Source organism: Festucalex cinctus, chromosome 7 (genome assembly GCF_051991245.1).
Source record: "Festucalex cinctus isolate MCC-2025b chromosome 7, RoL_Fcin_1.0, whole genome shotgun sequence".
NCBI lineage: Eukaryota > Metazoa > Chordata > Actinopteri > Syngnathiformes > Syngnathidae > Festucalex > Festucalex cinctus.
Window position 1 is genome coordinate 22,636,602 of NC_135417.1, and position 24,463 is coordinate 22,661,064.

At 38.5% G+C, this 24,463-nt stretch overlaps 1 protein-coding gene across 1 annotated transcript in view; it reads left to right on the forward strand.

Annotated features, from left to right (window-relative positions):
• The first annotated feature begins 739 nt into the window (after positions 1 to 739).
• LOC144022400 (myelin basic protein-like) overlaps positions 740 to 24,463 on the forward strand; it is a 58,285-nt gene continuing 34,561 nt past the window's right edge. Inside the window, exons 1-2 of the mRNA XM_077527152.1 lie at positions 740 to 977; positions 22,315 to 22,373. Of these exons, the coding sequence (XP_077383278.1) occupies positions 22,329 to 22,373 (45 nt within the window). The 5' untranslated portion in view covers positions 740 to 977; positions 22,315 to 22,328. The remainder of the gene's footprint in view (positions 978 to 22,314; positions 22,374 to 24,463) is intronic.

The following is a 24,463-nucleotide window of genomic DNA, read 5'->3' on the forward strand; positions in this document are numbered from 1 at the left end:
TTGTGATAGCTTACTTGGGGGAACCTTGTAGCTTCCTTTGACCAGGCCTATGGCGAAAGTCGATATTGGTCTTACCCTCCAACACAACTCCAACGTTTGGCGAAACTGGTTCAGAGCGGCTGGTTCCAATGTGTCGCAGTAACTATAGACGTTTGGTTTTTTTTTTGCCACATTTGTCATATTTAAACGAATCGCTTACTGAAAACAATGCTCTCTCCGTGTCTTTCTGTTAATTATTTGCCCTCGGGAGGGTAGGCGGTAGCTAAGCATTATGGGTAAAGTGACGTCAGTTGGAAGGGTCGACACTGATGGCGGCGCTCTCGTCTGGTTGCTACGCACCTGCTTCTCAGGTATGGCAAGAGGAAGCGGGCACGGGGCGTGGCTTCCACAAGCAAGTAGGAAGTAGAGTAGTCGGGGAAGCATGAGGCAATGTACCACGTAGCTGGTGACACATGAACAAACGTCTGGTTTTGCGCTACACATGACCTACAATGAGTCATGCGAGTTCAAACAAAAGCACTTTATTTACTTAAAATTAACAGTATACTGTCGTGATACACACATCTTTCCAATTTTTCAGGTAAATGTTTAAGAGATAATTTAGGTACAAAGCAGACGAAGTATGCATGCTGTCAGTCATTTGATTTGACTCCCAACTATTTACAACGACCTATTTTCACGCAAAAAAAACAAAAAAAAAAAAAAACATGCAGGGACGTGTTTTAGCTTTACCCAAGCCGCATTCCGCCCCACCCCTTGCAAACACATCATCACTACCAGCGTACCTAAATCAGGAAGCGCTGACACGCGCCGTTGTTTTATTTTCTGCCTTGTATTTTGGTACACATTTTGATGAGAGCAGCGCGTCGAGGAAAAAAAAGAGTTGAAGGGTTGACATTTCGATGTTGACGACCACTGACAGGACTGACGGCGAGGCTCAGCTGTGGATGCAGTTGACGGTGTAACCGGAGAGAAGGGTACGTGCACGCCAGCCCTGCTCTTAGCCACAATAACAACTGTGATACGGAGAGTAAAGTGGGGACACTCAACGATAACATGATTATGTTTAGATGTGGTTGTGTTTGCACGCTTCGACTGCAACAGCACTGCGCGAGTACGTTTGTGGACGACAAACACGTCATCCACATTGGCGTTCGGCGTGTTTCGCAACAAATCATGTTTTATAAATTCCGTGTTCAGATTTGCCCCTTGTCTCACAATTATATTCATATTTTTTTTTCAACTTTACTACGACAATTACGCTTCCGACTGACAAAACCAGTCACGTCAACAATCTTACAATTTAACCCTGCTGGCAACTCCACTATAAATACACTAGAAGAAAAGTACCCAAAGTGATATTTCAGTTTTCTTTTTCTTTTTTTTTCTTTTTTTTTTGTGTTATTATAGGATTTGCATTAAGTCAGCTTACATGTAGCCTTATTAACTCACTTATTTTCGAGTATCACATAGTTCACACATTGACTATTTTTTTTCCCGTATAAGCTAAGTAGGCTACTAATTGTGTAGTCACTACACTGTTGACGTTTTAAAATATAGTACTCTACACGTTTAATGTCCCGATTGATTATGTTGACATCTAACACGTGTTACCTAATTTATTATATCCCCAAACCCATTATGTTTTGTATGAAGTATTTTATGTACTACTGTTAGGGGAAGACAGGGAGTTGCGAAATGTAAAAAATATCACTTTTGACCCCACCACTTACTGTATATGCCACAAATGGGAAATACTCTTTTTTTTTTTCTGGCCCCTATCTGTCTTGGGCCCTCGTCTCATCTCTCCTTCTGCCCGGTATAATAAATTTCCTTAATATTATCAATGCTTTCTTCAATCAATGTTCTAAAAACAAAGTCAATCCACCAATTCTCTTTACAATATGTTGTGTGGGCCCACACTAGTCTAAACATGGTATTGTGATTGAAATTGCACTTGTTGAGTTAAGCAGCAAAATCCACCCGTTTTTCTTCTGTAACCGTGATGTCATTTTCAGTCTACATCTGGTGGTAAAATGGTTGCCCCCCTGAGCCTGAGATGGAGAAAAACAGGTATATTTTGCTGTTTAAGTCATATTCCACAAATGAAATCTTAAACTTACTTAGTCTAGTGGGGCTGATCAAACAGAATATTGTAAATAATAATAATAATAATAATTATTATTGTTATTATTATTGTTATTATTTTATTTTTTGACTGACTTCCCCTTTAAATGAATGCTGTTGATGTATGCTAGTGAATGTACATATGGGTGGGACTAAAGATTTTGAATTGATTAATGCATACCAGCAATCAATTAATAAATAACCTAATACTGACAAAATGAAAAAGTTGCAATGAATGTAGTTCAAGTGAAGTACAATATAGGTACATCGTGGCGGCCGTCACTAGCATAATAGCATCATGAATGAATGCATATTTAAGTCCGTCAGTCGCATCATGTGACATAATACTCAAACCAGCTAAACTGGAAAATATTAATCTCAGGTTTGTTATTCTGAGGCTCTGGGCAAGGAACACCCGTCACATCAATGACGTAATATTACAGTGTGATCACTCTTTGCTGTTTATGTTAGATGTGTGTAAATTCATTTGTGTGTGATAGGACATGTAGCCTAATTTAAACATTTACCACTATAGCATAACATTTTAAATGTATACATCTTCTATTTTGTTTAAATAATAGATACTGGAAGTATATTGAGCTGTAGTTTATTTTAGTAATGGAAATAGTGGTCATTATTAATACTGTATATCAAGTAGTAATCGTCACGTAAGAATGAATGAATGCTGTACATTAAACAATGCATCTATTGGTGATGCAATGGATAAACTGTAGTAGACTAAAATCATAGCCTGCAACCGACTTGGTGAGAAGTTCCCATCCCTAACACATGAAATGTATATTATCCAGCTATGCATCCATTTTCTGTACCACTTATGATTCATGTCGCAAAAAAAACAAACAAAAAAAAACAAGTTGATGTTTCATCACAAGTACATGTGAAAGAATCTCTGTGAGGTGTGATATCTCACAATCTGGAGTGAAATATCGAAATACACTGTTGTTTTGGTCCAATACAAAGTGGGTGAAAGAAATTATGTTCTTTATTACATGGGATAATGAAAGTAAATCTGTATTTCAATTTAAAGCACCTGTGGCGTCAACCAGTTTCCTTAAATGAGCATGGATGGAATGAAGAACTTTCTGAGGGATGGCGTCTGGCGTCTCACTTAGTGCGTTTCCATTACCCTGAAAATCTCCTCAATCCCTGTGTCGAAGTATCCAATGTGCAAGGCTTTGTCTTGTACAGAAATCTCCATTATTGTTATCTTTGTTTTCATAATTGGAACGAGTGATACTAAAAGCAAATTCTAAAGCCGATTCACCAACCCTCTACAGTACCCTAATTGACCACAACACATGGTATCCTGGCCAGTGTAAAGTCAGCAAGTAAAAGATCCATATCAAAATTGTGTGATGACAAATACTCTATTTCTATTGACAGAATCAGACATAAATTATAACGGAACAATATATTCATTTTTGTGGTTTGGCGTTAATCTTGAGCATATTCTTAAGGTAAATTAATACCCTGCTGCCATGGCCAATCAGTATTGAACAGTTTAAGATGCAGTGCATAGACAATTCTGATATTTAAAAAAAAAAAATAAAAATAAAAATAACATAAACCAACATAAATGATATGCTATGTGTAAAGGGCACAGTGCAGTGTTTATCAAATCTTGGTAGAATTTAAACATAATTGCAGCTACAGTATGGCGAGTGCGCTATGTTACAAGTCTGATGGTAGCTGACAACTCCTGTACCACACTTCTGACACATTGAGGTTGAATGAAACATACTGATTATACAAAGAGACCTGCCTGTCACTCTGCATTAGGTGGAGGTCACAATAAAAAGCACCACATTTTCCTGTTGGTGAGTCAGTTGTGATTTCTCATGAACTTTGGCATGAATGTACTGTCGTCTTGGCCAGGGTTCAGGAAATAACCTTCTCTTTCTTATGCATTTTTAAATCAAATTAGGCACCATTAATATCGAATTTAACGTAGCATCACTTGGAAGTACTGGTCACCAGCAATTTGCAATGACATGTAACAGAAGCCATGCAGGCTCTGCTGGCTGAGCGAGTTGAGGTTTGTTTACCATTAAAAGTAGGAATTGTAGCTACTTCCTGGTCACACATTTCATTCATACTGTTGTTGTTTTTTTGTGTTTTTTATTAGGGGTGTGAATTGCCTAGTACCTGGCGATTTAATCCGTATCACGATTCAGAGGTCACGATTCGATTCGATACCAATTAATCCTGGTATGAATTTATAAGTCAATTGTTGCAATTTTTTATTTATTTTTTACTCAAATTGAGAAAATACTATTCGGTAAACTTGTACATGTACACTGTAAGATTTGTATGAAATGTATTATTTATTTATCTGAAACTTGAGGGTTAACTGTGAGCCACTGTATTTATTAAACAGGTGGCAATCTGTTTAATGTTTGAACAGCATTGAAATAAAATATTAAGGCTTAATGTTCCATTAATATAGCATTCTTCCATGCTTAAGGTGTGAATCCAAACACTAAGTAAGACGTTTTGTTGAATATTTTTTCATCAAAAATGGGTGTTTAAAAATCGATTCGCTGCCTATTGAATCGAGTCAAGAATTGCAATCTGTAATATCGTGATATATTGCTGAATCGATTTTTTTTAACACCCCTAGTTTTTATTCTTCTTTACAATTTGAGAAACACTGTTATTCAACACAGTGAAAACTTAAAAAAAATAAAAAAATAAAATTATAAATCAATATTTGTTATAGTGACAGTACATAATCTTTAGCGCCATCTAGTGGTGAACTAATAATTCAATTAAAAAACCCACTATTGGAAAAAAAAAACATGTTCTATCACATCAACATAACTTTTTTTATACTGTATATATACAAGGCAATCACTAATTATATTACATACGGCTGGAGCCTCACCTTACAAGAGGCTGCCATGATTCGCCGCCATCTTCCTGCTATGGATGCCCAAAGGACAACCTTTTGTGAATGTAGTTCGCCGTGATATTGTTTATTGTTTCTATTTGTGGATTAAAGTTTAAATTTGCTACTTTTGATGCCAAATTATTGTAACTCTGTGACACCCTTAGTAACAAAGGCAGGCAGTCAGTGCTATATATAATGGCCTGTAAGGATCATTGTAGTTGCAGTTGATTCACAATGAGACAGTCAACATAACATGATGTGGATACTCTTTATTTACGGGCTGATTATGTGTGGGCTGCTGCCTGTATGATTTGGAAACTATGTTTGTGCTCCTTCCTGCCGATATGCGGCCCAAAACATAGGACAGCCCACCGGGAATTGTCCTGCCACTCCAGATGGCCCAGTCTGGGCCTGGCGACATCTATTGGTCAACTATTACACACTGTCACTAAATAGTCCTAAAGAGTAACATTCAGTGAAGTTATCACGTATGTAATTGTTACTATTTTCACAAGTAGAACATTCAATGCTACATCTTATTTGTCAACACAAAAACTGTTAACATTAGGGGTGGGAACCTCTGGATACCTTACGATACGATATGCGATATGAGGCTCACAATCACGATTATCTTACGATATGATGATACCGCGATTATCGATATATAGGTCAGGAAACTAGTCCACGATAATTTACGATAAAACTACTCAAGACATAAACTGGTGTTTTTTCAATGATAAAATTGTGTAGTTTGTACCATCACTGAAACAAAAGTAATTTTGTGTTTGTGTGTATGTGTTTTTTTAACAAATACAAATGTCTTCTTAACAGAGACAACTTTCTGTTGATAAGTTTGTGTCTTTCTTAAACACTGTTGTCATGCAACATGTCAGACAGTCACATAGGCATTTGGTTCATTTTATCCATCCATCCAGCCATTGTCTTGACCGCTTATTCCTCACAAGGGTCGCGGGGGGTGCTGGAGCCTATCTCAGCTGGCTTTGGGTAGTAGACAGGGGACACCCTGGACTGGTTCATTTGATACATTTTGAATTACATTTAAAATTAAATAAATTTTTTAAATATTCAAACCAATTGAACCAATATTAATATTCCTCAGAAATTGTATGCTTCAAAAAGTCAAAACACAAGATATGTTTTTAAAACTTTAAAGCAGCTATGGAAGATTTGAAATCGCTACTGCCATCTGTGGCGAAAAACAAACTGCACGCTCGTACACGCTGCGCGCACTCGTACGTGCACGACTTCATTACTGAAGACCGGGCTCTTCATATCCAATTAAACTATGTTTTCAGAGGTAAGAAGTTTTATAATGTTATACAAAGCTGGCCACTTAATGGAATGATACTCTCGATCCCCACTAAACAATTGATGTCCACGGGCCGTGCAGATCATATTGCTTTAGTCGGTTGAAATCCAGTTCTGTGATGTACTCCAAAACGATGTGCAAATTACGTCAATTAATTGGACCTCATTCCGACGTCATTATGCAGGTACATATTGTAGTCACCCCGCTCGACGGACGTCAACCTGATTCTAGTCATTATTAGTGTATGTCGCCCCCAGGCTAGCGTCATTGTGCATTAGCCGAAAGGTGGGCTGTCATTTATGGGAATTGACGATTGTGAAAAACATATAGACCCATTCACTACTTAGTGTGATATGGCCGTGAATGTTATCGCCATTCAGTAGTACCGTTCACATTCCGTTAGCATAATGTAGCTACAATAGGTTGTTTTCACGGAGGAATATAAGGCAACATTTAGCCTGATTGAAACGCCGCGAAATGGAACGTCTGTTCTTCATAAAGTCATTCTGTTCTATTTCATTCAATCTTGCCACCCCTTTCACGCTAAATGTTGCCGTCCACCTCACTTTCACCCCAATAGTTACGACCGAGAAAGGATCGATCTTGAGGTTACTGCCATTTGAAATCACCACATTTTTTTCTAAATGTCAAGTTACTCGCTTCTTACCTTTTGGAGTAGAAAGAAAGCCAGCTGTGAATTACTTTTCTAATCCATGTCCGAGCTCAACTCTCTCCACCGCTGAAATGTCAAACCCATGTTCACTCTCGTTCTTACCCGGCGTCGGTCAATATCATGTTTAGATTTTTTTTTTTCGTGGCACTTGGCATTGTTTTCATTTTTCATTTTTTATTTTTATTTTTTTTAAGCAGCCATCCGCGTAGTAACAGCGGGTGTCTGGGGCAGCAAAAAACTGAACTAGTTCCGTCTTCGCAACAACAGGAAACAATGGACGAGAACTCGCATGACGTCACATCCCGCAGACAGGGCGGGAAATTCGAAGGACTCAGACCGGCCACTTCCTCAAAAATATTGGCCAGAGGCTTGTAGAAGTACTCATTGTGAACAGCTAAGATGTTGATCTACTAATTAGAATATGTTTTAGTCATAAATGGTCAAATAAAAAGGCTACTGTTAAGAAAAAAAAGAAAAGTAAAAGAGCAGCACGTATGTTTTGAGTTCCCAATCACTGATAAAATTCGTGGACTTGGTAATAAATGATAGATGTCCGTCTGTCGCTGGTAGGAACTATCCGTTTTGATAACTAGAGTGCATTAGTTTAGCCCTGGTCTCCTCTTATAAAGTTGGAATTCTTTTACTCAGTGAAATGTTTTCGAACGGTTATGTTACCCAGTTGTCTTCAGTTGTTTAGGATGGACCACTAACAATGTCGGCAATTATTTAGAGTAACAGTGTTGCTCATATTTAACTTGAATTTAATCCCACTTCAAACATAAAGCATAAAAAACGGTAAACTGTGAAGATGGTAATAACTGAGCCACGGGTCAGTTGATTAGTGACATCAGTTAATGACCTGACATCTTTAGTTTCGGTCTCAGGGAAATTATTTCCAACGAGAGACGATCATCTCATTTCTGTGCATGCATGTCACTTCACAGAAACATTCCATTCACATTAGAAATCACATTTCTTTTTGTAATGTGAGCTAATACATTAAAGGATGGGCTGAACAAAAAATTCCAAAAGGGCATCATGCCCTGCAGTATGAAGGTAGCGTAAGTGCGAGCTCTCTGGTTCTCTTCTTTCATGCTCATGCTTTAACGGCCGCTGGAGAGAGAGTCTTCAGTGGCCTGGTAGTCTTCTCCAGGCAGCATGGCGGCAGAAATTGGGCTCTGGGTTCATCTTGTGTTGAAGCAGTATATTTGCTTGTTCAGCAGGTCGTTGGTGCACAGCATTTTGGTTCGTCCGTGCTGTTTGAGTGACAAGACTTTTTGGACAGAATCCAAAATGTACGTTTGGGCACTTTATGGCCGAAAAGCATAGGTTGGATGAATTTTTGGTGCATTCCTAATTACAAGGAAATGAAACTTATTGCTTGATGTGAATTTTTGATTGCTTATTTGCATATATTGGTCGTTGTTGTTGTTCCAATGCATGTTCTAAAAATAATTATTTCACATCCGGGTGGCTGTGACCCAGAAATTCCTGCAACCTGAGAATGCAGAGTAGAAGCTTGGCCTTGATAGAACCTTATGCACATGATGTAATCCTCACCTTTTTAGTCGATGAGGGATTTTATGTTCTCAAAGCATCAAATTCCAGGTTGCATGAAACCTGATGAAAACATTCACAGCATTTTTTTGCTGGCCTTTCTACAAATAGATTTTGTGTAATTGGATTGGATTACTGGCATACAAGAAAGAATGCCAGTTGAAGCTTAACCTTCACAATTCACATAGTTTAAGACTACGGCTCTGTTTGCCTGTGACTACTTGGCTGGGAAAGCCGCAGGAATGCATGCCTCTGCGTCCCTCTGAATTTCATTGGATTTTCTTTAGTCGGGACAGAATATAATATTTGCGTAACTTTCCCTTGAAAAACAGGCACATTCATACCAGTTAATAGTAAATTGTATCCAAGCTAATAAAATGTTTGTGTGTGTGAGCAGCATTGAGCAAATTTACAAGTGTTGGAGGTGACACAGTATATTGAAATGAGTCAACTTCCGTCCTGTCTTCCTCCCCCGTCTGTATCTCGTCTCTCAGTCAACAGGTTTAGTCACATTACATACAGTATGAACAGCCCCAGAGCTACAATACAGTTTTGTTTTTTTTGTTTTTTTTTGGGGGGGGGGGTTGTTGTTTGACAATATTGGCAGGTTGCTGCCAGTTAGGGCTGGGTATTGCCGCCAACCTCACGATATGATACGTATCACGATACAGGGGCCACGATACGATACGTAATGCGATACATATGTATCCCAAATAAGACACATTTTATTTTTTTTTAAACAAAATATAGGAAAATTGGTACACTGAGACGCGTGCCATGTCAAGTTTATCAATAAATAAATGTTGACATTCTTCCTCTGCTTTCATTTTTATTAGCAAGACACAGTGTCCAATCACCGGTGAGCTATTTTTGCATTAATTGAAGGCAATTAACTTCAAAGACGCTGCTGGTTTTTATTTTTTAGGTACAATGCAAGCCGCAAAGGCAAACGTGAACTGCCGATTTAAAGTTAACGAGCAATATCGATTCTGACACCTGCGTATCGATACGTGTATTGTGATGAGGCCCGCAACGATATATTGCCGTATTGATTTTTTGAGCACACCCCTACTGCCAGTCAGCATGAGGCAGTAAACCAGTTTCTCTTAACCCTGTTGGAAGTACTGAACACCACCATTTTCTATGCACATTCACTGAACCCTTTATTTTTTATTGAAAAATAAAATGATTTATTTTTCTTTTTTTTTAATTCAAGACATATGTAAATGAACAGGGATAGCAGCCTTTTCATCGGATCTGGCTCTCTTCACCTTCTTCAGTTTTGCTATAGGTATCTGTAGTTATGCTGGACTAGAATTGCTCAACTTGCAATTGCAAATCATTCAGTTCAGATGCTGAAATTGCTTCCATCACTTAACTCTATATTTATAGTGCAACCACCGTTGTTTTTTTTTAAGGTGGAACCCAGGGGCAGCAGAAACATTCAAAACAGCAGAGGCCCCAGAATTGAACCCTGTGGAACATCATACATTCCATTATACATGTGAATTCATATTACACATATATATATATATTTTTTTTTTTTGCTCGACATAATTTGTATGAAGGGATTAAAATAAATAAATCACACGACGTACCTTCACAACAGTTAGACTACTGAGCATACTAAATTCTATCATCACAAATCATATGACTCGGGTGTGTGCCTTGTCTTCCACTAAAACCCCTGATATTGATTCCCCAAAACCCTACAGTTCGATAAAACCCAGGTTAAGAACCACTGCATTAAACTGATGGCATAACCTGCCGTCTGCAGCTGGAGCTCAGCTTGCATTGTTTTAACAGTTCAATATTTTCACTACAAATCCATATAGCAAGGTTGTAACTTGGCGTCTTAGACAGCAAACCTGATACGACTTTGATTCTCCATTTAGGTTTGTAAACATTATTCTTATTCCTCACGCACGAGGATGTACCGCAAGGACTTCACTGGGGGGAATGAGAGGTGCGCATGCATAATGAATCAAAACAAACAAATGCTTGAATTAACAGCACATAATTTATGCACAGTACATGTGCCATGTATCAGTCTCACAACAGCCATCTTTATGGCTCGAAATCTGTAATTGCCACTATATCATTTTCCAACATGTTCCCAGCAATACATTCTTTCGACTATCTCAGGGCATTTGAAATTAACCTTTTTAAACATTAAAAGTTGTATTTTAGTATCAATTTCTGAGTAGTAATTACAGCTCAGTGGACTAGTGGTAAAGTGTCCACCCTGAGACTGGGAGGTCATGGTTCAATCCCCAGCCGGGTCATACCAAAGACTATAAAAATGGGACCCATTTGCCTCCCTGCTTGACACTCAGCATTACGGGTTGAAATTGGGGGTTGAGATCAACAAATGATCCCTGAGCGCAAGCCCCTGCTGCTGCTCACCGCTCTATCGGGGGATGGGTCAAATGTGGAGAACAAATTACACTTAATAACATGACAATGAGTGGTACTTTTAAAACTTTAGGCTCCATCTTAATTGATACATAGTTGTTAGTGGCGTAAGCATTTTCTTTTGTTTTTTCATTTTTTTGTGTGTGTTTGGTGATGGGTCAATCTGTTGATTTTGTAGCAGTAGCTAACAGCCCCCGATAGAAAGTGTAGCACTCTTAAGTTATGCCACAGTTTAACCTTATACCATGTTCATGAACAGTGGTACAACCATTGATTTATTACTAGAATCAGAGCTGGGCCTACCGTCAGTACTGACATAAGGTCTGTCAGTCCCTCACTGATGGATGGCCGTTTTGCCAATGAATGATGGGAAACTTAAAGGGACAGTAACGTGAAAAATCAACTTTTTGGAGCTTTTAGCCATGTTAAAATGCCAATTCTTTACCGAAAACATCACCACTAAAAACACGCCCACTTGCTCTGACACCTCCATGCTCGCAGGATAGTGATAAAAGTAGCCTATCAGTAAACATTCTGTCCAAATGAATTCAAAGCAATCAATTACCCTTCACATTTGCAATGCCAAAGTGCAATTCGAATTGGCCGTCTTAAAATCCCAGAAAGGTTGTAGCTGACACTTGTACTTAAAGGAATAGTTCAGATTGTTTTACATGAATCTCTATTTCATCCTCACCTCCAGTGTGTGCGATCAGCACTGACTTCCCCCTGACAGCGTTCTGTGACACCAGTTCTGGTCCGGTGTTGGACGAGAGGAAAATAGTCCAGCAATCTGGCTGGGTTCACGGAAGCGTTTTTCTTCTAAAAACAATTTGCGTTCAAAAGAGTGATACATTTACATCACAATACTCCTTTTCTTAAAAAAAAAAAAAAAGTCAGACGCCATTACCGCCGGCACTACTTTTCTGTTTGTTCGTATCACTGCGCGGCGCCGCGCATGCAGCTGATAGGCCTGCATTAATCTACAAGTTCTTTGTCTTTTCGAAGGCGGAAGGATCAGCTGTCTGCAGCGCGTCGATTCGCTGTCTACAGGGCGACGCGCAGTGATGCGAACGAACAGAAAAGTAGTGCCGGTGGTAATGGCGTCTGACCTTTTCAGAAAGGAGTATTGTGATGGAAATGTATCACTCTTTTGAACAGTAATTGTTTTTAGAAGAAAAACGCTTTATTTCTGTGACCCCAGCCAGCTTGCTGGACTATTTTCCTCTCGTCCAACACCGGACCAGAACTCGTGGCACAGAACGCTGTCAGGGGTAAGTCAGTGCTGATCGCACACACTGGAGGTGAGGATGAAATAGAGATTCATGTCAAAAAATCCGAACTAACCCTTTAAAAATAAAATGTTTGCGCTGCTGAACCGAAGTGAACAAATTGTGTAGTCAGCGCACTTACCTTGTAAGCGGCAGGTCCCCAGTTTGCGTCCCACTAAGGATTTTTTTTCTTCTTCCCCCTCTTCTCCTTCCTCCACTATGATTTCTTGCGGCAAATAAGCCATTTTGTTTCAAATGTTTATTGAAACATCCATCCAATTTCCACATTGAAAGAAGACAGTTATACTGCAAGGGCTGGACATGTGAAAAAGAAGAAACACTCAAATACCAAAATAACATACACGCCTGTTGACAGTGACGTACAGTCAATCAGTAGTGAGGAGGGATGGTGGGAAATCCAAAATCAAACAATTATGGTGCAACCAAAAGTGTGTGCTTGTGCCGTCTCCACTCCTTTGACAGTCTTTTCTTTGAGAACGTTATTTTCTGTTTTGCTAAAAACAAACCACAAACTGTTGTCATTGGTCCACTATGTTTATTTACTCAGAAGTCATGTTTAACCTCAAAATTTTGTTATATGTTTTGTTATATTCATGAATGAAATGGGTTCATGGGTGATGTGTTTATTGTGCCATGACTGCACGCCACATGCTCTATACATTCAAAATCGTTATACCCATTACAGTGGAACCTCTACTTACGAACGTCTCTTCATACGAAATTTTCGAGTTACGAAACGCCTCAACGGGAAAATATTGCCTCTAGATGCGAAAGGTAAAAATACATTACCGTTCGCAAAATACTTTCGGCTATGGCCATTTCCTACCATAGGTACCTTTGAGCGTAAATACTAGATCGGTGTTTCTGCATCGTTCTGGCATCCCATTGGCTAAGAGGAACCTCTACCATAGGTATGAGCGTATACTAGATCGGTGTTTGTGCATGTTTCCGGCATCCCATTGGCTGTGAAACCTTTACCATAGGTATCTATGAGCCTAGATACTAGATCGGTGTCTATACAGCGTCCTCATCATTCATCCCGCGGCCCATGAGGTGTTCCGATAGTTTTTCGTAAATGTATGAACTAACGGCCAACGAATTTGTGCAAAAATTCAAACAATTGGTGATTGATGAAGGCACAGTAAGTTTTTAATTACGACGAGACGGGCCTTTTTTTGGGGGGTGGGGGGGGGGGGGGGGCGATGCCTCGCCATACCGGAAGTTTCCATGACGTTTCAGAATTTGTTTAAAAGAATCGGCCAGAAAAAGTGTTCACCAGTCGGGTGTTTGCTCACTAAGATGATGTTTGCCTTGGACATTTACGAAGCATTGTTTGAAAACAAAAAAACAACAACAACAAAAAACATCCTTGGATCAGTTCTTTGCAAAACACCAGGCAGAAAAAAACACTTCTGAGAGAGAACATGAACCAAAGAGGGCAAAAAACGATGAGGACAGCGGTTAAAAAGGTAAATTCCTATTCTTTGTTTTTTACTTTACGCAGAACTCTCATTTATTGTGCAATAATCTAATTGTAACATGTATTTGTTACATGTTTTGATGCATTTTTATGCTTTATAAAACAATTATGTCTGAATTTTGGGAGGCTCGGAACGGATTAGGGCATTTACATTGAAAATGCGTCTCTACTTACAAAATTTTCTACTTAAGAACTTTCTTCCGGAACCAATTAATTTCGTAAGTAGAGGTACCACTGTATTTTTTTTTCTCTAGTCATGTGTGGTGTTTCTCCGTGTTTGGAAGTCTACTGACGTCCGACTAACAGCTACTCAACTCTTGTTGCAACATAAAATGTTGTCATTAAAACATAATATAGTGAACACTGAACAGGCTGTAGTGTAATTCAAGTCATCTTTATTTATATAGCTCTTTCAAACAGCCTTAGCTGTCACAAATTCTTCCATTCCCTCATACGCTTTGATGTTTTAAGTAGTTCTAGATGAAAAAGGACAGAATCAGTCTCCTTTCAGCAGTTGATCAGAGATGTGACCTCAACATGCATGACGACACACACGTTTGCTACAAGCTACCGGTAAGTTTGCTTACAAGCTAGCTCATAAAAAAACAGCCTTAACTTGGTCACTACGTTATGTTAGATACATTATAATTTACTGTATATTAGTATGTTGACAGTCTTCAAAACTACAGTCAAAATATATATTTGGCATATGTTGTATATAGGGGTGTGAATTGCCTAGTACCTGACGATTCGATTCGTATCACGATTCACAGGTCACGATTCGATTCGATACCGATTAATCCCGATACGAATTTATAAGTCGATTGTTGCGATTTTTTTTCTTTCAAATTTAGAAAATACTAATCAGTAAGCTTGTCGAGTGTAAGATTTATATGAAAATGTATTATTTATTTATCTGAAATTTCAGTCTTATAGAGGTTGTAATCTGTTTCATGTTTGAACAGCATTAAAATAAAATATTAAGGCTTACTGTTCCGTTCATATAGCATTCTTCCATGCTCAAGGTGTGAATCCTAACCCGAAGTCAGACGTTTTGTTGAATATTTTTCCATTAAAAATGGAAGTTTAAAAATCGATTCACACACACAAAAAAAAAGAAAAAAAAAAAAAGGCAATGATGATAAGACGTTGAATCGGTAAGACTACCGAATGAACAATTCTGAGTTCTTAAAAAAACAAAAAAAACAAAAAACAAAAAAAAAAAAACGATTTTTTTTTTAATTGAATCGATTCGAGAATCGTGCGATGTCGTATCGCGATATATCGCCGAATCGATTTTTTTTTAACACCCCTAGTTGTATATCTACTATAGGGATGATCACACTTTTTTTGGACCCGATTCCGAGTCACCTCATTTTTTAAATCGTCCGATTCCGAGTTCTGATCCGATACCTCTGTATTTTATTAAGGAGATTTTTTTTTCTCATGTTAAAAAAAAAAATAAAATAAAAAAATAAAAAATTTACAAAACTACCCCAACATTATATATATGGTGAGTGGACAGTGAACCTACTGTAGCCATATATAAAGCATGCTACTTAACACAAATTGATAGGCTAACCTAATGTTTTACTTTAGGAAGAAAAAATACAGTAGATATGTGTAAGCCAACTTCACAACAAACAAAAAGGCTGTATTTGAAGAGAAAGAAAGCAAAATGTATTTCATCTTACTAGGGGTGTGAATTGGCTATTACCTGATGATTCGATACGTATCACGATTCATAGGTCACGATTCGATTCGATACCGATTAATCCCGATATGAATTTACAAGTCGATTGTTGCGATTTTTTTTTTTTTTTACTCAAATTTAGAAAATACCAGTAAACTTGTACATGTATACTGTAAGATTTGTATGAAAATGTATTATTTATTGATCTGAAACTTCAGTTTTATAACTGTGAGCCACTGTATTTAACAAACAGGTTGTAACCTTTTTCATGTTAGAACAGCATTGAAATAAAATATTAAGGCTTAATGTTCCATTAATATAACATTCTTCCATGCTTAAGGTATGAAAGTTAGACGTTTTGTTGAATATTTTTCCATCAAAAATGGATGTTAAAAAATCGATTCGGCTGCCTACTAAATCGATTTGAGAATTGCGTGCTTTAGTATCGCGATATATTGCCGAATTGATTTTTTTTTTAACACCCCTACATCTTACCATAATCATGACTTTGGGTCTTGACTCGTACCAGTCTCTAGACTACCGGCCCGGGCGGGTTTTGGCGACGCCTAGGATGTCTGAACCTCCGAGTTTGCGTTAAAATCGGATAAAGCTAGGCTCGGCTAGGCTAGGCACCGGGCTCCCTTCGAAAGGCGTCCAGACTCCATTTTCGCCGGCACAGGCACCGCAACTGGATTCGCCTGGAGGAAATGAAGCGTGCTCGCAGTTGCATCCGCTGGGATGGAACAAAGCACGTCCAAGTCGCCAGTGCCCAAAGCGAAGCCGGGCTCCTGGGCCGGATCTCCCGAGAGTGGGGTAGCCGATTTTGCGGCCCTGTATCTCCGGCCTGGAGGGTCGTGGAGGGCCGGCACTGACACCGTTGGAAAGCCAAGGTCGGTTCCGGGGATGTGCTCATTTTCCCCATAAGACCTATGGTTCAACCAGTGGGGTGGGGGTGTAAATCCCCCAAGCTGTATCCGAAAAATGTGCATCGTTAGGCGGGTTAGCAACCCTGAGGTGCACCCCCTGTATCCGGGGAAGGGAAGGTCGGAACGACACGGGCATACATCGTTGTAAAGTTGAGGTCGAGAGGGCTAACTTTAGTATCTCCACTTCCAAATACCTCGGTGCCATTTCCTTGTTTAGCCCCGTCGCATGCACTGTGACACAGTGACTGTGTGGAAAAATGAGGTGTCACTCTGTGGCACCGCCCAACTCCAGATTTAATTTAAAAAGTTAATAATAATGACCTCATATATTTATCCGAGTCCTGATCGGGAGACAACGTCCGATACCGATCGAGTCAGCAACCACATGATCGAGCCCGATTTCCGATCATTTGATCGGATCGGGACATCCCTACTTTGTAGTGTAATGATCTCATAAAAATCTCACCACAGAACTACTCCTGGGCTACCACTTTGTCGGCTAAGTCCAGTGGACTCCATAATGAAGTGTTTCAGTCAATCTCCTGTATTATTTCCGTACACAGATAATGAAGACTGCAGTGCACATTTGAACAGCACCATATTATTGGCGACTGCATCCGTTATTTATTTTTAAACACCAGATGAGAAGCTGCAGTGGGAAATCATATGCTCAAATAAAGAGATCAAGTGAGTGAGTGAGTGCGTGCTGGATTTTAAGCTATGCTCATTGCAGGCAAATAGTGTCACTTGAGGACCTTTGCCCTCAAATCCTTTAGTATAGAGCTTTACTACTTTGTCCTTTCATCACACTCGTTTGGCCTTCTTCCAGTGGCACGCACACACACATACTGTATATATTACATATGGCTCATACTAAAGGACAATATGTTGGAGGAAAAAATAAAACAAAACGAAACAATACGTTTTACGTTCTTGGTACTGTATTTAAAAACTCATTCACTGCCAGTCATTATAGAAAATTTTTACATTTCCAATACTCACGTGATATTACATTCAATAATTATATATAAACCGAATCTACCAAATAACAGAATAGACTCCCTACTTTTTGTCCCGTCCCGTTCTTTTATAATTGACAGCAGAAAAATGTAGGTTTGCCAAAATACAGCCATTTCTCCCATGGACTCTGAAACTGTGTTTATTTCCTATAAAATGGGGCAATGATGTCATCTACCGGTGGTTGGGCATCAGTAAAGTTGTTTCCAAGTTTGATATTTACAGTGGAGCATGCTCAGATTCGCCCCCATTTAGCACCGCTCTAAAAAATACAATTGACAAGTATACTTGTCAAAGGCAGTGAATGAGTTAATTAAGATGCATCTAAATCCTGCCGAGCTTAGTGCTGAATCTGAATTTTAATATGGGTGGTGTTGTTTTGGAACAAATGTTAAATATGTTTATCATTTATTTATACAAATAGGGATGATATGATACATGTAATAGGAACAAAGCCTCAACATGGGCAATTATCAGTTTTATTAGCTCGGGTGTGACATATTGTCTTAAAGACATTGTGTAGTAGACATTTAAAGTTCCCACAAGTGCACTTCCTGGTCCCCATCGCCATTCACCCGTGCGAGGAGGAAGTGGTTTCTCCGAATGTGAAAGCAGGTTGCACATATATGCTGGATTGGTCTCTTCATGTGTGAGGAGTGGTTGTAGACCTGCTCCATCAGTAAAGTGCTTAGGGACAACTTATGTTGTTGTTTGGTGAATTGAATTTATTCAAATTAAATTTAGACTTGTCTGTATATGAACCTGTATCTGTATATGAACCACCCAAAAAACAAAAACTTAAGTCAGTTAAAGTTGAACTGTGATATAGTGGAAGTTCACTGTAAGCAGTTGGACTGAGAAAAAGCTTTTTTCCCGCTGCATGTTTTTAACACTTCCCATATGGCTTTCGAAATTGCAGGACACTGAGTGGGAGAGGAAATGCCGGCACATTGCGTTTGCGTGTGTGTTTTCTCATTTGAAAAATAATTGTAATTGTAGGCTTTTATCACACCCACCCCTCAGTCATTTAAAAAAAAAAAAAAAAAAAAAAAAAAAAAAAAAAAAAACGCTTTTTCGGCCTTTTCTCACTATATTATGCAACAGTCTTTTCTTGTTAGTCCTTGCAGGATCACAGCTCTGATTGTGTAACATTCTAGAATGAAAGTGTCTCTTTCTATGACCAAAACATTTTGGTTTGCTGTAAGTTTTGAGTACAGTGCTAAACTGAATACTCAGACTTTGGCAGTTGTAATTTTCTCTCCTTGAATAAGTTAGGCCTTATATTTTGTACAGATAAATACCGACACATTTTATACCAATTTTGTTTTATAGGATCCATACTAAAGTCTCTGTACTATTATTTTACCAATTGTCCATTAACCAAGAAACCACCCATTGATTTACCCATTAAAAAAAGGCTTTTTTTTTTTTTCAATCCTTAGTCCCTCAATTGTTGATAGAATTTATTTTACACTTTAAAGTTTAGGCTTTCCATTAGTTGCCTGACCAATATACATTTATTTGAGGCCGAAGCTGATTCTGATATTTGGCATAATAAAATTCTGATAACCAATTGTTTTTTTTGTGGCAGCCATTGTTTCAATCAGCTAGACAGCTGTTGGTATTGTGTGTGGGTGTCTACATTTATACAAGTAGTAATGACAATAATAAAGCAGTGTATTCAGGGCTTGACATTAACAGCCAGTAATTTCCCAAATGCAGTGAATTTCAGCTGTGGCTAGCATAACACCAACCACTCCAGCTCGCCACTTTGGTGGGTGCAATGGATCATCGTTGATCCGTGACCCATATGGATTACTCTCCATGCATGGTTGGGCACGCACGTGGTCCGCGGATTGATTGTCGAAAAGGGGAAAAAAAGAAAAGTTGTGCATGTTCACGGGAAGGCAACATGCTTAATCTGGGGCTGCAGTGCCCCCTCAATTCATACCAGCACAAGTCAAGATTCCTCAAATTCCATCTGCTTTGACCTGTCTCCTGTCTGCAATGATATGGTAAATAAAGGCAACAAAGTAATATAAAGATGTTTGACAAGGCTATCTACGGTACATGGCGATGGTCAAGTTACTATCAGTTCGTGGTGCAATTTTGAGCTCCGTTCCCTTGTATGCATTAAGGCAAGGCAATTAAGGCAAGTTTATTTCGATAGCACATTTCACACACAAGGGAACTCAATGTTCTTTACACAAGCAAAGACTCACACTGACAAGCATCAACAAAATAAGTTAATAACATTCAGAAGCGAAGTAGAGAAAACAAAGTAGATTTAAAAAAAAATACTAAAAACATTCATTGACAATGTTAAAACACAAATTTTAAAAACTTTGAAAGTAAAGAAATGAGAAGTTTTCCTAAAATAGTTAAAATGGAAAAAACGATTTACAAAAGTTTAATAGAAACATTTAACAATGTTTAAAAGACCTCTTGGCCGTATAGGGAAAAAAAGCAAAGTTTTTAACCTGGATTTAAAATCATTTACACTTGGGGGAAACTTTTCTTCTGTTGGCAGCTTATTCCATTTGTGTGCAGCATAACAGCTAAATGCAGCTTCACCATGTTTACTTTAAACTCTGGGTTCCACTAATTGAGTGATATATAGACCAGTAGCAAAATTTTGAAATCTATTCTACAGCTGACTGGGATCCAGTGTAAAAGAATTAAAGACTGGAGTGATATGTTCTGATCTCTTTGTTTTGGTCAGAACCCAAGCTGCAGTGTTCTGAATGAGCTGCAATTGTCTGATGTTCTTTTGAGAGAGTCAAGTCAGAAGACCGATAGAGTAATCGAGTCTGCTGGAGATAAAAGCATGGATAAGCTTCTCTTGGTCCACTTGGAGCATGCAGTCATTCAGCCTGGATATGTTTTTCAGCTGGTAAAAGGCTCTTTGAGTGATTCATTTGATATGATTGCTGAAAGTCAGCCCTAAGTATCAGCACCCCAAGATTTCGAACTTTGGTTTCTAAATACAGTGGAGATGTTTTCACACAGCAATCCTCTTTTCTTTATTGCCGAAAATAATGTCCATTTTGTTTTGGTTTAATTGAAGGAAATTTTGGTTCATCCAGTTATTAATTTGCTCTAGACAGTGACACAATACGTTAGTTGAACTGCTCTCGTTTGGGGACATTAATAAATACAGTTGTGTGTCATCTGCATTACGGATTCGCGATAATATCGGTGGCCAATAATTATCGGCAATTGTCAAACAATTTGACGTCAAACAGATAAACCCGATAATGAAGAAATCCACCGATAATAATAGACATGCCACTTTGGGCCATCTGTTGTGTTTGTGACTCAAGTTGTGCTCAACTCCTCAACCCCTCCCCTCTCTTATACAAGTGTCGAATATTTGTGATGTGATAATCTTCATGATCTCATGTCCACAGAAAATGCGTCATGGCGACATCACATGACAGTCGCCACTGTGGGCTTTTTTTTTTTTTTACTGTGTCTCTTCAAAATGTTAACGTAACAGGGTTTTTTTTTTTTTTTTTTTTTTTCATTTTTAAAACATGACTGTTTTGTTTTGGCAAACTCAAAATGAGTTAGTGATTGTCTGTGAAGCATTTATGTCAATTCAGCTTCATGGTGCTTTACACAATGTTTCAATTTATTTGTACGGTACTTGTTAGCCTTATAGTAGGACTCGAAAGTATATTTGTATTCAAGACAGTTAATTTTGCAAAACAAATATCGGCTTGTTTTGCGATTATCGGCATCGGCACTTTCTAAATTATAGGTTCATCGGTATCGGTTGAAAATAGTATTATCATGCATCCCTAATCTGCATAACTATGATAATCAGCATTGGCGTTCTGAAGCATTTGACCCAAAGGCAACGTATAGAGACTAAACAACAGGGGTCCAAGGACTGACTCTTGAGGGACCCCACCTGGAATGGGCCATTCGATCAGATTCAAAATTTCTAATGGTCACAATGAAGTCAGCCCCGAGTGTAAATGCATTTAAATCTAGGTTGAAAACTTTGCTTTTTTTCCTCATACCTTTGATTAAGGACTTTTAAACAGCTTTAAAAATGTTAACGTAATGCTTTGTACATGTATTTTTTTTCCCCATGCTCCACCCATGGCTCACTCCACAGTTTCTTGAGTTAAGTACTCATATTGGTATCGGTCTGAGTAAAAGTGTCATTAAACATCTGAATTATTTCCCATAAGCAAACACAAAAATACATTGTGAAGGACACATCTCTAGATTTGTATTTGCCAAGTTGATTTTGTGACACCAACACTCTGATGAAGGTAAATGTCAATCAACAATTTACTCCCCTAACACAGACAATGAAAGAGCTCAAGTAAGAAAGAGGCCACTTCATAGGTGTGCAAATTCCCATTTTCATTAAAGCTTAATTTTAAAATGCATATTGTCTTATAATTTCAATTTGAAGGCACTATAGTCTCACCAGGAATCCATTTTGTGTGTTTGTGTTTTGTTTTTTATTTAGTACAACTTGTACAACTTATCCGAACCCAACGTACAACAGCGCTAGAGCACAGCAGAGTAAAACTGCTATTGAAACAGGCAGGGGACTTGATTAGAAGCTGTCGATGTTACTGGCAAAAGTGCTACTCATTTGTTTTCCGTGTTTTACAGCACATTACATAGATACAAAGAGAGATTACATCCATTCCTAGGATGAAATCACAAAGAAAATTGTTTTTCATCAGAGTATTATCCTCACTAGTGGATAACCTTGTGGGTATATCTACTTGTGTTGCATGTTGCATGTATATATTTTACTCATAATCACTCTTCTGCTTATATACAGTAAAACTACACTGCAACTTTTTTTTTATTATAAACCCCTGTATTTTGTTGGTCTTTTATTGTTTTGTTTTTTTCTCCCCGCAGCCTCTTTCAGCAGCATGGGGCAGCGTCTAGGAAAGAGAGAGTCACCGACAGAACACAAGGTACAAATCCCTCGTGCCTGTGTGTCAGTGTGAACATTAGCTTTTATTAGTCGGTCAAGCAGTCATGCTCCTTTATTCCCAGTAATTTACTAACTGTGGTCGACTTCTCAAATCCCCTCAAATAACAGAGCAGAGTACAATATATGTATGTGACCCGCTCTGGCAAAAGGGTCCGCATGTCGGCAGCATTAGATTTGTGCTAGACTCAAAAATGTTGATTTTGCGATTTCTCTACAAATAGTGCTATCAAAGGGGAAAAAAAGAATGAATCTTGGGGAAAAAAATGACCACCCCCCCCAAAAAAAAGTACATTTGAAAAAAAAAAAAGTACTAACCCAATCTTCTCAATTAGAGCTGCCAAAATTGTCGGCTAGTCACGACGACGTCTACGATCAAAGCAGTCAACAATTAATGTTAATAGTCGACGAGTCATTTATGTATATATTTATTTGTTTTGCGCTCTGTTTTTGTCGAAACTGCCTCGTCTTGCACTTCTCTCGGGGCTGGCTGCCATGTCTGTGACACACATGCGCAGTAGTGGTCATCCAGTCTATCCACAATGGAAAGAAAAGCATTATGGGTAATGTAGTGTCAAGCCATGTTAGCAACAGAATCTGAAACTTCAGGCGCATTTCAACCGAAATACTTAATACGAGGTAACACCACCCTTTCATAGCGCCGTGGCAGTGATAAAGCAGTATTTAAAAAGGAAGCATGTTGTGGCTGATGCCTAATAGCATTTCTGGCATAGTCATGTCTGGAAGCTAGCATGAGCGACGTGTGTGTAACATGATGTTCTGTTTATATGCTAACATATTTGTTAGGTATATTATGGATTACAGAGGCTTTAGTCAGTGAACATGCATTTATTAATAACCAAAACTGTTTTTGTATGCCACCAAACGTATTGACATCAAATGTGCTCCCTTACGGATGTCTATTTTTATTTATTTTTCCTGTCTCTCTTGACTCACGAGTCACAACAGTCACACAGTGTTGCGCCTGGGTTAGGGTTAGGGTGGACTCAGACATAGCAAGACTCAAAAGAACATGACAGCTTTGGCACAAGCCCTCAATGGCAACACATTACAATAAAGCACAAAATAGATTGTTTTAATATGCAGTACAGTGTTTTAAAAAAGTTCCTCCTAATCTTTAAGGATTTATTTATTTTTTTATTTTTTTATTTTTTTCCCCATTTCAGGTGCATACCACATTTTGTTTGTGTCGATCAATTTACTAATTTTAAATTACACATACTAGTGAAGCAAAACAAAGCATTCTGGATAAATGTTCAATAAAACTACATTAAAAAAAAAAAAACATGAAATAAAGGTTTTTCACAGGACAGAGACGATATGTTCTGATGAGTCGACTCTATACGGCTACTGTTGGTGATTAGTCGACTAGCAAAATAATTGTTTGAGACAGCCCTATTCTCAGTCTTTATTAACAGTTCCAAACATTAACGGTTCTTCAGGAAGTAATCAAGATTGGTGACCCGATCAGCTTTTTCATCTCCCTCGTACTTTTCTTAACTCGTCAACATGTCCAGTCGTTTAATGATGTCAAATTCCTTGAGCGCCACAACTTTCCCTGTGCATTGAAGACATGTTGAGGAGCCCCTGTGCTCAACAAAATAAACTTGCATCTCCTGTTTTTCTTTAAATTTGCTGTTAATGTTGCTAAACATTTCTCTTCACAGCAAATTTTGAAAAAAAAATGGGACTGGGTGTTACGAGCCTGCGCTATGGTAGAACATAGGTGATTTAATAAAAAAAAACGACACAGAAATAAAAAATTAAAAAAAAAATGCCAAGGGCAACAACTTCGCAAAACGGTGGCCACACAAACATCAAACTTTGTCAAATAGAGGGCCGCGAAATATCCTCCTGCGGAGAGCAAATTTGAGGCCCCTGATCTAGAAGAACATTTGTGCGGTTTAGACTTCAAATCACGATGTTTTTTGGCTTTGCTGAAACATGCATGTCATAATGGAACCCAAAAAGGCCTTCACAAATTGTTGGATGCATACTGTTGTCTGAAATGACCCAAGCCACCACCAGTTTCTTTCTAGCCTGATTGATTGT